Source organism: Neodothiora populina (genome assembly GCF_041146345.1).
Source record: "Neodothiora populina strain CPC 39397 chromosome Unknown canker_contig_5, whole genome shotgun sequence".
NCBI lineage: Eukaryota > Fungi > Ascomycota > Dothideomycetes > Dothideales > Dothioraceae > Neodothiora > Neodothiora populina.
Genome location: NW_027191405.1, coordinates 325,411 through 338,005, shown reverse-complemented (window position 1 = coordinate 338,005; position 12,595 = coordinate 325,411). Strand labels below are relative to the sequence as shown.

General features: G+C 53.4%; 5 protein-coding genes across 6 annotated transcripts; 3 read left to right on the top strand and 2 right to left on the bottom strand.

The window, feature by feature from the left end:
• Positions 1-209: 209 nt before the first annotated feature.
• AAFC00_005121 (uncharacterized protein) lies at positions 210-1,937 on the top strand (the record flags this gene model as incomplete). The annotated part of the gene is made up of 1 exon (XM_069344864.1): positions 210-1,937. One exon carries the CDS (start codon positions 210-212, stop codon positions 1,935-1,937), a length of 1,728 nt encoding a protein of 575 aa, XP_069202688.1.
• Positions 1,938-3,058: 1,121 nt separating this feature from the next.
• Positions 3,059-4,239, bottom strand: AAFC00_005120 (uncharacterized protein; the record flags this gene model as incomplete). Its single annotated transcript, XM_069344863.1, has 2 exons — positions 3,059-4,087; positions 4,171-4,239. The coding sequence occupies 2 exons, from the start codon at positions 4,237-4,239 to the stop codon at positions 3,059-3,061; spliced, it is 1,098 nt and encodes a 365-aa protein (XP_069202687.1).
• Positions 4,240-5,314: 1,075 nt separating this feature from the next.
• On the top strand, positions 5,315-6,298 carry AAFC00_005119 (uncharacterized protein; the record flags this gene model as incomplete). The annotated part of the gene is made up of 2 exons (XM_069344862.1): positions 5,315-6,006; positions 6,067-6,298. 2 exons carry the CDS (start codon positions 5,315-5,317, stop codon positions 6,296-6,298), a joined length of 924 nt encoding a protein of 307 aa, XP_069202686.1.
• A 350-nt stretch (positions 6,299-6,648) lies between these two features.
• Positions 6,649-7,446, bottom strand: AAFC00_005118 (uncharacterized protein; the record flags this gene model as incomplete). The annotated part of the gene is made up of 1 exon (XM_069344861.1): positions 6,649-7,446. One exon carries the CDS (start codon positions 7,444-7,446, stop codon positions 6,649-6,651), a length of 798 nt encoding a protein of 265 aa, XP_069202685.1.
• Positions 7,447-8,199: 753 nt separating this feature from the next.
• Positions 8,200-10,185, top strand: AAFC00_005117 (uncharacterized protein; the record flags this gene model as incomplete). Of its 2 annotated transcripts, none has more annotated exons than XM_069344859.1 (3): positions 8,200-8,836; positions 8,889-9,988; positions 10,057-10,185. In XM_069344859.1, the coding sequence occupies 3 exons, from the start codon at positions 8,200-8,202 to the stop codon at positions 10,183-10,185; spliced, it is 1,866 nt and encodes a 621-aa protein (XP_069202683.1). The 2 variants fall into 2 exon arrangements, with proteins under 2 accessions (XP_069202683.1, XP_069202684.1); XM_069344860.1 differs by having other exon boundaries at positions 8,254-8,836.
• Between the last annotated feature and the right edge of the window lie 2,410 nt (positions 10,186-12,595).

Below are 12,595 nucleotides of genomic sequence, written 5' to 3'. Positions count from 1 at the left end.
AACCCTGGATTGACCCTCCACGTACCTGCCATTTACAAAAAGACGCTCCTTCTCTGTTCTGGTCGGTCCTGCATAGATTATTGTGATTCGAAACACAGTCAAAGACACTCCAACACCTTTCTCCTCCCCTCATGGCCTGAACGGATCGACACTTTGCAGCTCTTCGGCCCTTCCTCTCCCCCGGCTCCTCAATCTACCTCTAACGAAAGATGCCTACCACGATATCGACACAGGTGGAGCGACGGGCGTCATCAGCGGTGCAGCCATCGCCGACGACGTACAAGTTCCCTGATCTCGCCGAGGATGCGCTGCACCATCACAACGACAGCGCTGTAATCGATGGGCCTAGACCGCCGAGTCCGAACCCGAGACCGCTGGGTATACCACCGCACATGCACTCCAACGAACGCTGGCAAGGGCGAAGAAGTGGTGATTATCGCCTGAATGGCAGCAGCACCTGGGGACCCGGAGGTGTCAATACTGGACCGCCGGCCGGCACAAGACATGGACGACAGAAGAGCTTGAGCAACGCTTTCCGTACAATTCGTGAGCGGAAGGGCAGCATGAGCCAGAATGCGCATGAGATTGCAGACGCTCTCAAGGCCCCCATTTCCGCTCGACTGATATTCCTCTGTGGTATCTGGTACACCACATCCATTCTTTCCAACACCTCTTCCAAGGCTATTCTGATCGCCTTTTCTAAACCAGTCACATTGACGCTGATTCAATTCATGTTTGTCTGTGGCTGGTGTTTGTTCTTGTCCTGGCTTGCTCGGGTCTACCGACCTCTGGGCAATGCTGTACCCTTGTTGCGCAATGGCATCCGCAAGCCGAGTCGCGAGATTATAATGACAACTCTACCCCTGACCGCTTTCCAGATCGGCGGCCACATTCTGAGTTCGGACGCCATGTCACGCATTCCCGTGTCGCTGGTGCACACCATCAAGGGACTTTCTCCTCTGATCACTGTCATGGCATATCGTTTCGTCTTTGACGTGCGCTACTCGTGGGCGACTTACGGCAGTCTGGTCCCTCTCACTCTCGGAGTCGTCATGGCTTGCTCTGCCTCGTTCAAAGGCAACATTCTGGGGCTCGTCTACGCCTTTGGTTCAGCCTTACTTTTCGTCACGCAGAACATCGTGTCGAAGAAGCTCTTCAACGAAGCAGCAAAGGCAGAAGCAGACGGCATGAGCCACAAGCACAAAAAACCCGACAAGTTGAACCTGCTCTGCTATTCTACCGGCCTAGCTTTTTTATTCACTGTGCCCATCTGGCTCTGGTCCGAAGGATTTGGCATCATCGGCGACTTTCTGGCTGATGCCTCGGTCGAGCTGTCGACCCGCCCGGACGCACTGGATCACGGCCGTCTGGCCCTCGAATTTATTTTCAACGGCATCTTCCACTTTGGTCAAAACCTGGTTGCTTTCGTCTTGCTTGGTCTCGTGTCGCCGGTGACGTACAGTGTCGCGTCCCTGATCAAGCGGGTCTTTGTAATTGTTTTTGCCATCATCTGGTTCAGGAACCCGATGACGCGCGTGCAGGCCTTTGGTATTGGACTGACGGCTCTAGGACTCTATCTTTACGATCGCACAAATGACGCCGCGAGAGCGGACAAGCGAGCGCGGATCGTGCAAGAAAGCAGAGACACACTGCTGCCCATGGTCAATGGCGACGCGAAAAAGCATGACGGGTTCGTCGAGTCGCCTAGCACTGGTGGTGCTGGCAATGGCAGTATAGGCGGCTATGGCTTTCCGCAAAACCACATGAATGGGGTCTCGGAGAAGGCAAGCAGTGGTGTTGGCGCGGGACTAGCTCGACAGCGTGGCTCGAGTACGGCGTCGCCGCCTTCGTGGTTGCCGCCTGGGACCAGGGCCGAAGACACTTGGACAAGTGAGGAAAGAATGGCTCAGGCAGGGCAGGGTATCGGTGTCAGGTAGACGGTCAATGTGAAATGTATTCTTGTCCTTTTTCCCCTTTCAAATCCTCGGATTTTTCGTCGTGATTTGATGCCCTTGCGTTGTCACTGTGCCGCTTCAAGGTCATATCATTATTCTTCACTCGGACTCATCCCCACCAGAAGACTCTCCCGCCCCGTGCCCGCCCTCCACCTCCCCCTCCCCGTTCCCCTCTCCCTCACCACCACCACCACCAGCCTTCTTAGCCTTGTCCCTCGCCCTCTTCTTGAACTTCTTCTCCCTATTCCTCCTCGCCCTCTTCTCCCTCTCCGCGCGCTCCTTCTCCTCATCCAATCTACCCTTCTCCTCCTTCCTCACCCTCGCCTTCTCCATCTTGACTCTTTTCTTGATCCGCGCCTTCTTCCCCAGTCTACCCTTCGCCTTCTCCCGTTTTATAACCACCTCATCAGCCATCAGCCTCTTCTCCTCCAACGTCGTTTTGGGCGCATAAGAAGGCGCAGGCAGCCGTATGACTTTCCACTCATATTTGCACCCGGCGCACAGCGCCTCGCGCTGCGAAGAGAGGCGCAAGATCGTTGCGCCCTCGATGGCTGCGCACGCGTACTCGGCGCGCTGGGCCTCTGTCGGCGCGCCGGTGAAGTAGTATGACTCTGGGCGCGAGGCGATGGTGAAGCCTGGGTTTTGCTGTGATAGAGGCGTCGGGCTGCGCAGGCGGATGGTTTGGGCTGTGGCTGTGGCTGTGGTTGTGGTTGCGGTTGTGGTGGGCGGGGCGAAGAGGTTGAAGGCTAGCTCTTCGTCTTCGTCTTCGTCTTCGCCTTCTGTCGGTTCTGCTGCGGCTGCTCCGTTGGTTGGGGTCAGAGACGAGGGCGCGGCGGTGTCGATGAGGTCGAATTTGGTGCTTGTTGCGCGGAACTTGTCCAGGAGATCAATGTTGGGCGAGGAGGCGCGCGATGAAGACGGCGAGTCGAGTTCGTCTCGACGGACTCTTTTTGAATTCGGCACTTCGAACATGATGACTCGAAATACACGCAGTTCTTGTATGTATTGAAAGTCTGATTGTGTTGTATACAGCAGCACACTAAATTATACCTTCAAAGCAGCCTCCAAAAGTCCCTTATCTGCGCCAAGCCGTTTCGCCTATCTTAGCGCATCTGCCCTCTATATTGTCCGAGAAACTCAACCCGCGACGACCACTTGACTGCCTCTTTGTCGCCTGGAGAAAGAGTGCTGTCGACGGCCTTGATCAGTTCCGCTTTCCAGTCTCCTAGCCACCATATCTGTTCATACGCCGATAGTATGAGAGAATAGTGTGCGAATAGCAGGAGCGCTATTGGGTCATGCGCCTTTAGTCGCACCCAGAACTGCTCGTCCACTGTTGCCATCCATCTAGCTGTGATCAGGAAGTCGTCTGGCGCTGCGAGAGCGACTTGCATGCATAGCTTCAGCTCATCCACTGCTGTCGTGTAGACTGCATCGCCGGGCGAGAGAAGCTTCAGATCCTCCAGTTTGGCCTCGAGGCCAGCATCTAACTTGTCAAAGTCCCAGTCCGGAGGCGGTATCAAAGCCACCATGGGGCTCGTCAACACTGTCTGCTTTTCCAACTCCCACACCACTTTGCTGCCCCTCATGAGCGTGAATAGCTCCAAAGCATCGTCGATACTCGCCTCCTTGGCACTCAAACGTGGCCCGGCAAATGTGAGTACGCCGAGCATCACGGAAAACACAAACGATGGTATGGCGTTCAGGCTCGAGATTTCACTGATTGCAGCCCTGTATCCGAGCAATCCCATGTTTTGATGGTGGATGGCCCGGATTCGATAGTCTGTCCCATCTTTAGCGTAGTTGAGTGCCAGATGTGCTGCAGAGATGGCAAGCAAGCCATGCATTAGCATTGGATGTGACTGTGCTTCCAGCGGGATCTTGTGTTGCCAGATGGTCTGACCATGTCCTCGTGGGAACAGTTCGTTGGCAGCAGTCAGAGTATAGTGGTGCATCAATCGCAGATCCAGCAGATCAAAGTTGATCTGCTCGGTCCATGGTGTTGCTCCAGACTGAGGAGAAGACACAACCGACGCACTACTCTCTCTCGGAGTAGCTGGCACACTGCTTGTGTAGCTGCACGGCGCATGTGTGCGTTGGCAGTTCTTACAGAAAGGCCTGTTTTCATCACACTGCAGCAGCACAACCGACGATTAGTTTCTTGGTTCCTGGCGACGATCATCTGACCACGTGCTATAGCATGGTTCTGACTGACTTTTACTCTTCGTTTCTTGCACTGGACGCAGCCGTTCCTTGACTTCTGGTGGTATTTCCGCGATGACATTAAAGAATGGCGGCTGCCTGCGCGAGCAGATCAAAAAACCGAGGAACGACAAACGACAAACGAACGGGAATGGCTCTGCTTCTAAAAGCGGGCCGGCCAAAAGCAGCTCTGACGGGATGACCGTCGCCTGACTGCTTGCACCAATCAAATGTCCGTCATCGCCTTCTGTTCGAAATAAGCATCTGTACATTTCCCGAACTGGGAACGTGGAATCCTTTGCATGACTCGGGGCCGTGTCAGTTCGTCACCGTAACTGTTTCGAGACATGCAGATGTCCGGGGAACGATTGTCCTCTGGTTTGAGTGACTCGCCTCACCACAGTCTGCGAGAGTCGTACACGTCCTGCATCGCCGAGCTCTGTGTACTACCACCACTATTTATCACAGTACTCCAGTCCATGTCGCACAAGAAATTGATATCTTAGATGCGTACGTTGCGCTGTGCTGTATGCATGTTGTAGAAAAATCTTGGCCGGACGGTGGCACAGATGCTTGAAATGAAACCCCAGGCCCATCGCTACGCCCGGATACACAGCATCCGACGCTAAAACCAGCTTTAGTCACGGAAGCAGTGACACTCCTTCGACTAGCATCGGTTCATTGAGATTTCGAACGGTTAGAGCACATCCCGAAAAACTGGGTCTCAAAAGTGACCATGTATGATGCCTCCTTTAAAGGCAAAAAGGTGGCAATGTTTTGGATTGGGCAGTTGTTGTCTTTGTCCTATTCTTCTTATTTTCGTTCTTTAGTCGTATTGTCACTCGCGTCGTAACGGAAGAATAATCCTGGACCTGTTCCCTCACAATCACTTGCAGCGACTAAGCGACTTTGCTCTCATTCCTTCCGAGATACAACAGCCACTATACGCTGTCACAGGGCGATAAGACAGAAAGTACTAAAGTACATAATAGCGAGACCCACGGCCTGGATACCGTTCTTTTGTTTCTTCTGCGTTTCCCCCCACGATCGGGAACCTCAATATATCTGGAGCATCCCTTCTCTTTAATCCACACCGATCCTAAATCGCAGCAGATCTCTTGGGTTCTCTGCAACGACATTCGCTATAAGCAGTAATCATGCCACAATTCTGTACCGAGGTGTCGCCTCAGTGTCCCGTTGAAGACACGACGTACGGATACGCCCCCAACCTGGGTGGCAACATATTCTTCTGCGTCGTGTTCGGCATCTGCGCACTCGCCCAGCTGTGTATGGGAATCAAATACAAATTGCGAGCCTTCACTTTCGCCGTCACCCTGGGCTGCGCGGGCGAATGCATCGGATATGCAGGCCGTCTGATCATGCACTACAACGCGTGGAGTTCGACCGGCTTCAAGATCCAGATCGTGTGTCTGATCCTATGTCCCTCGTTCCTCGCCGCGGGTATCTACCTCACCCTCAAGCATCTCGTGCTGCACTACGGACCGGAATACTCGAAGCTGCGCCCGAACCTGTACACGTGGATCTTCATCGGCTGCGACATCCTCAGCATCCTGACGCAGGCAGCGGGCGGCGGCATCGCGTCGGCCGAGACGGCCGACCTCGTCGATATCGGTGACGACGTCATGGTCGCAGGTATCTGTATCCAGGTCGCAACCATGTTCGTGTGCGCCGTGCTGGCGCTGGACTTTGCGCTGCGCGTGCGGCGCAACAAGGACCGTCCCGACCAGACATATCATGAGCCCACGACTTCGGGGCCCGTGGCGTTCAAGTTCTTCGTCGGCGCCATGATGTTGGCGTTTTTGACGATTTTCATTCGCTCTGTCTACCGGTATGTCTCTGTTTGACGTCAAATGCGTATGTGGGATTATGCTAATTTGTTGCAATACAGTATCCCAGAAATGGTCGGTGGGTGGGGAAACCCCTTGATGCAGGACGAGACGGAGTTCCTCGTGCTCGACGGCATGATGGTCGCCATCGCCGCCATCTGCATGACGGTCGCTTACCCGGGCATCTTCTTCCCCGAGATCAGCACGCGCTACACCAAGAGTAAGGCGCTGAGCAGGGAGCTTGAGGAGGAGATTGCGCTCGGTCATGAGGCCAAGCATGATTCTTCTTCTTGATAGGTCTTTCCTTTGCTCATTTGGATGATTACTTCTTCTAAGCGATCTGCTGATGGATTGCTGCTTGTCGACTTCTGTTCTCTTTTCTTTTCACTACTGATTACTGTCATGGCGAGGCGGGAGGATCCGATAGACCTTCGATGATTTAGTTTCTTATCTATTGATTCAAAGGACAGCAGAGAGACTTGCTGCAGCGGGAACGGTGAAACGGAGGGTGAATTATGCTCAAAAGATCTGAGCGTATGCCGGCCCGCTAATGGGACTATACAAAATTGATGATTTCGAGGACCAGCCTCTTCTCCTGTCTCTGTGTCTCTGTGACTCTATATCCATGGCGACTTTTCGATTCCTCATCGTGCCGCTCCACCGGCAAAGCGATCTCTAGGCGCATAGAGATTCTGTTGTTGTGGTGCTCCTGCTGCCTGATGTCCTCCCTGCGCGTGAAGGTTCGTTGCACTACCACCCCGGCCCCAGAGTCTGGCCTTGAGTCTCTCCTGCGCCGTTCCTCCCCCCGCCGCACTGCCCACGCTGTTCGTGCTCGGACTGCTCTGTAACTGCGATGGACGTTCGTAGCCTCCGCCTTGTGCTTGCTGCTGGTTCACGACGTTCTGGTAGCTTCCCGCGCGCTGGCTGGGCAGTAGACCTCTCGTGGACGTGGATGGTTGTCCTGCTCCTCCGTTAGGCTGTAGTCCCGCCGATCCACCACTCCTGTCCGCAGCTTGTCGTCTCAGACTCAATGGCTGGCCCGCCGCTCCTCCTCGTGGTTGCGCTTGCCCGGCAGGAGCCTGCGGCGGATCCCATAGATCGCTCAATCCACCTCTTCCTTGCCCTGCGGCCCCAGCGGCCCCTGCTCTCCCCACCGAGCCCCCTTGCATCGCACTGTTGTTGCTCCCACTACTGTGTCCGCGCAGACTACTGCTAAACGAAGGCTGCGACGTGAGGGTATTTGTGCGCGATTGGTGTTTCGGATCCGGAGGCAGCCAGGTGGGCAGCGAGCGCCCTTTTTCTGTGTAGTAGGCTCGTAGCACGCGCGAGATGTGGCTGTCGTCTTCGGTGTCGCCGTCGGTCTCTGACGAGGTCAGGTTGGCGCGCAGAGTGTTGTATTTCGAGGTTGTGTTTGTGAGGATGTTGGAGAGGTAGGACGACATGGTTGTGGTCGTTGAGTTGCCACCCTAGGGGGGCTTGCGGAGAGGGGCGACGAGCGAGAGGGTGGGTTGGGGGTTGGGTAGAATTGATGGTAGATTGTTGTTGAGGACTGGACGGAGGCTTCTGTGATGTGAAGCCGACGAGGTGTGATGTCAATGGTTGGCAAGGTGTAGTACAAGTATGGAGGGGTCAATACAGCAGCTGCGCTTGCTGCAATTGGAGATTCTGATCCAGTGTCGATGACGGTTGGCTTTGGGCGGGGGAAGGAACGGAAACGGAGTAGACAAAAAGGAGAAAGGGCAACTTTGCCGAAGCGGACCTCCTCGACTTTAGCTTGTGCTGTCATGTCTGTGTCGCCAAACGGAAGTTGTGCCGAGCCCTTGGTTGCTCGATTGGGGAATCCGCAACGCTCAACTCTCCCATCTGCTATATGGCAATGTACTTCAGTGGAGTTGCAGCAGAAAGTACCCTGCCTTCGGTTTTATGGCGACAAGTACCCTCGGGACAAGAATGGTCCGCCGTCAGTTGCAGGTGTGCCAGCTACCTACTGCACCTGCCCTGCATCAAGAGGCGGGTCCACCGGAGCATCTGCTTTTATATATATGGCAAGCTCACGTCCAACTCGAGCTGGAGCTCTAGCTTGTTCGACATCGAATTGTATAGAATTACTGTCTGTCCTGCTTGTATATTGGCAAAGGTGATTCACTGGCTACTCAACTATTCTTAATGACACTTGACTTTCAATTGACTTCGTTATGCTTCAAGCACAACATCCTCACGATGTCTCCCTTCCACGCTTTTCTAAACACATGTCGGCAAGTACGCGTGTAGAAATCCATCATGCCGACCCGGGGGGCACTGCGCAGACATGGCTTGACCGTTTCAGTCATGTACTAAACAGCAAAGACATTCCCAAGCTAGGCAATGTCTTCCACGAAGACTGCTGGTGGAGAGACCATCTCAGTGTTCAATGGGACCTACGCACTATCCATGGCCTACAGAATATCAGTGAATTTCTAACACCTCATCTTGATTCGCTTCGCTTCGATTCACCAAAGCTATCTTCTGATCAGGAAAGCTTCCCTCCGTCGGTTGTGAGCCCCATTGAAGGCCTGGAGTGGGTTCAATCCATGTTTTCTTTCGAGACTGCTGTTGGTAGAGGGACAGGGCTTATGCGTCTTGCGCAAGGAAGTGATGGTGTATACAAAGCTCATATGCTCTATACAGCCTTGGACGAGATCAAGGGTCATGAAGAGAACATCGCAGGCAAGAGACCTCTCGGTGGCAAGAATTCGTTGGAGGGCGGTATCGTCAAGGGCAATTGGCTGGAACGAAGACAGAGGATGCATGACTTTGCCGATCGAGATCCTCAAGTGTTAATCCTCGGAGCCGGTGAGATTTCATTACGAGCGACTTTTCGTCATGTCACTAACAGCATCCACAGGTCAAGCAGGATTAAACCTAGCTGCACGACTACAAGCACTAGACGTCTCTTGTCTGATCGTAGACCGTGAACAACGCATCGGTGACAATTGGCGCCAACGTTATCGCACTCTCGTAACTCACGACCCCGTCACATATTGCCACATGTCTTATCTTCCATTTCCTACTACTTGGCCTCTGTTCACGCCCAAGGACAAGCTCGGTGATTGGTTCGAGGCTTATGCCAGCTTGATGGAGTTGAGCGTCTGGTTGTCTACCACAGTCGCTTCCTCGACTTATTCCGAGTCGTCCAAAGACTGGAATGTTACTGTTCGACGCGACGATGGCAGCGAGCGCAATCTGAAGCCACATCACATTGTCTTATGTACTGGCCACTCCGGCGAACCTCACATCCCAGACTTTGCCGGTCAAGACACCTTCAACGGTGTTGTCTACCACGGTAGTCAACACAAAGACGCGTCCGATCACGACGTCAGTGGCAAACGAGTGATAGTGGTCGGTACAGGAAACAGCGGCCACGACATTGCTCAAAACTTCTACGAGAATGGAGCCGCGTCGGTGACTATGCTTCAGCGATCTGGGACGTATGTCATGAATGCAGAGATAGGCGGCCACATGCTGCACGAAGGTCTGTATGATGAGACAGGCCCTCCGACCAAAGACGCGGATATCTTCAGCCAAAGTCTGCCTCTACCCGTACAATTTGCTCTCGGAGTAGGTCTGACCCAGCGCATCAAGGACAAGGAGAAGGACTTGCTGGACGGCCTAGCAAAAGCAGGCTTCGACGTCGACTTTGGCCATGACGGGAGTGGTCTGTTCAGGAAATACATGACCCGCGGCGGCGGCTACTATCTCGACGTCGGCGCCAGCGAGCTCATCTGCCAAGGCAAGATCAAGCTCGTGCAATGCGAAGAAGGCATCGAGGGCTTCGAGCCTGATAGTCTGGTGTTAAAGGACGGACGTAAGCTCAACGCAGATATTGTGGTTTTGGCCACTGGATACGACAACATGAGGACGAGTGCGCGGAAGATCCTCGGTGATGCCGTCGCGGATAGAGCAAAGGATGTGTGGGACTTGGACCAGGAGGGCGAGCTCAACGCGGCATGTCAAATCGCTTGTTCCTTTTTTCAATGTCTTCCAATGCGAAGAGATGCTGACTAGAGACACAGATGTGGCGCCCAAGCGGCCATCCTCGCTTCTGGTATAATGGCGGCAATCTGGCCTTGTGTCGTATATACAGCAAGTTCCTCGCTCTGCAGATCAAGGCTGTCGAGGCTGGGTTGAACAAGGATATGTAGGGGACGAGTGATCGCCAGACGAGATTCATCAAGGTTATTCTTCAACAGTCTAGCAAAGTCATACAAACACGACTAGAGCCTAGGTGTAGTCAGATAAACCCTATCGATACAGCACGAGTAACCATACTACCCATAGACGAACTTAGTTATCCCCCTCCATCCATGCCCCCCTTACTCTCTTCTTGATCTGCTTCCAAGCTTGTATCACCCACGAAACGAAACCCTCGACCGCCTGACCACTCCTCCCTCCACGATAGCCGTAAATCCAGCATCCGCAGCACCATCACCTCCACCACTCGCGCCAAACGAAATTCGCCCACCAGAAGTATCCCCCACTCCAGATTGCCCCAAATCAAAGGCGCGAGTATCAGCGTCTGTTGTACCAGCAGCTGTAGTCTCCAAATCCTGAATCTTGACACCCGTAGTCCTAGCACCAGCGTTCCCCATACCAGCAGCAGTAGATCCCACATCAGTAGTAGTAACGCCACAAGTCCTAGCACGAGCAGTCCTGACACCACCGCCAGGACCAATAGCAGCAGTGCCAACATCAGCGCCATGCCCAATAGTAGTAAATTCGCCAAGAGTAGAGCCACCAGGACGAGTTGTACGTCGATCAAGGGAATGGACATGAGCGTGGAGGTGAGCATGCAAAAGAGATGGAAGATGAGTATGAGTACGAGGATGAGCTTGAGCATGGTTGTGAGGAATGATAGATGCACGAGGAACAGACTCAGAAAGCCCAGCAGCACTGAGAACACCCGCGGTCGCTCGTTGTCGAGTTCTGGGAATGGTCGATGTTCGTGGTTGGGACCGGGTTTGGATTGATATTGCTCGCAATGAGTGAGGTATTGGTGCTGATGCTGGTGCTGGGCCTGATGCTCGTGCTGGTGTTGATGCTGGACGGTAAGGCACAAGGGGAGAGTGAGCTTGTGCTAAATGAGCTTCATCATCGGTTGGAGCTGGGGGAGTTGCTTGGGTTTGCTCCTGGGCCGGAGCGGCATATGGAGGTGGATGTGGATGTACTGCTTGAGCAGGAGGTGGAGGCCCAGATGGGAGAGGCTCAGATGGTAGTTCCGATAGTGGTTGTGAAGAGGAAGAGTCGTTCTCACTGTTGTCTCCTTCGCTGTCGTCGCCGTTGTCTTCTCCATCGTCTTCATCTTCATCTTCCTCTCCAGTATCCGAGTCAGAAAAAGACTATGGGCTGGGGTAACGACTCATCAATAACAACATCGTTTTGTTCCGGTGCTAGAGGTGCAGATGAGTCGTGTATGATGACGGGCTGTATTACATCTCCTGTCGGAAGTGAAGGGTTTCCTGTCTTAGGTGATGCTGGTTCGGAGTAAGTCGGCTTAGTCACAGTATCGGGATCGGGTTTACGAGGGGACGGTGGAGGGGAGCTGTTGTTGCTACTTCCAGGTCCGTCAGTACCACTGCTGTCATTGCTAACACCACCACCACCGCCGCCGCCGCCGCCGCCGCCGCCGCCACGGTCTCCTCCGCGTTCACCTCCTGTTCCTCCTCTGCTACCCCTATTACAGCCCCCACAACCACAACTACAACTATGACCAGGACCGCGACCCCTAGTCCCTTTCTCACCCCCTCTATAAACAAAAACTTCCCTCCCCCACCCAGGTAAAACATTCTGCGGTGCCACGACTTCCCAGAACCACTTCCTGCGTTTCTTTCTCTCTCTCTTCGTCTTCTGACGCGATATCCAACAGGCACGGCGATTACTATGACCACATCGCAGTATACAACAGCGATCACAACAAAAGCAACAAGGCTTACAGCACCGAGTTCTCCTCTCTGCAGACTTTAGGCTCGCCGGGTCATAGAGGGCTAGCAAAGTCATTGTCTTTTTCTTCTTTCCCCTCTTCTTCTTCTTTCTTTTCCTTGCTGCCTCGGTGGCTTTTGGACATTTTCCTTGTTTCGCTCTTGGGCATGCTATATCGGCGCTCTTGGAGGGATGGGTTTTTGTGGGTTTGTCCTCTTCTTCTTCTTCTTCTTCTTCTTCTTCTTCTTCTTCTTCTTCTTCTTCTTCTTCTTCTTCTTCTTCTTCTTCTTCTTCTTCTTCTTCTTCTCCTTCTTCTTCTCCCTCTTGTTTCTCTGGCTTTTCTGGTTCTTCTGATTCTTCTGGTTCTGGTTCTTCTTCGGGTATGGACATGCGGATGTAGGTGTAGTGATTCCGCCGTCTAGGAGTCTCAGCGTCAGCGCATAGATCAAGATGAGAAGAAAGGGAGTCGGTGATAATAAGAGACTTGAGTACTTGGTCTGGTTGTGTCTAGAGCGGCACGAGTACGTGTTCCCCATGTCGTTAATTCTTTCCTTCAGAGACTTTCTAATCGCATAGATAGGCATGGGCCCCCTGAGCGTAGATGATTTATCTCTAGGTTCGACATGTATGTAATCA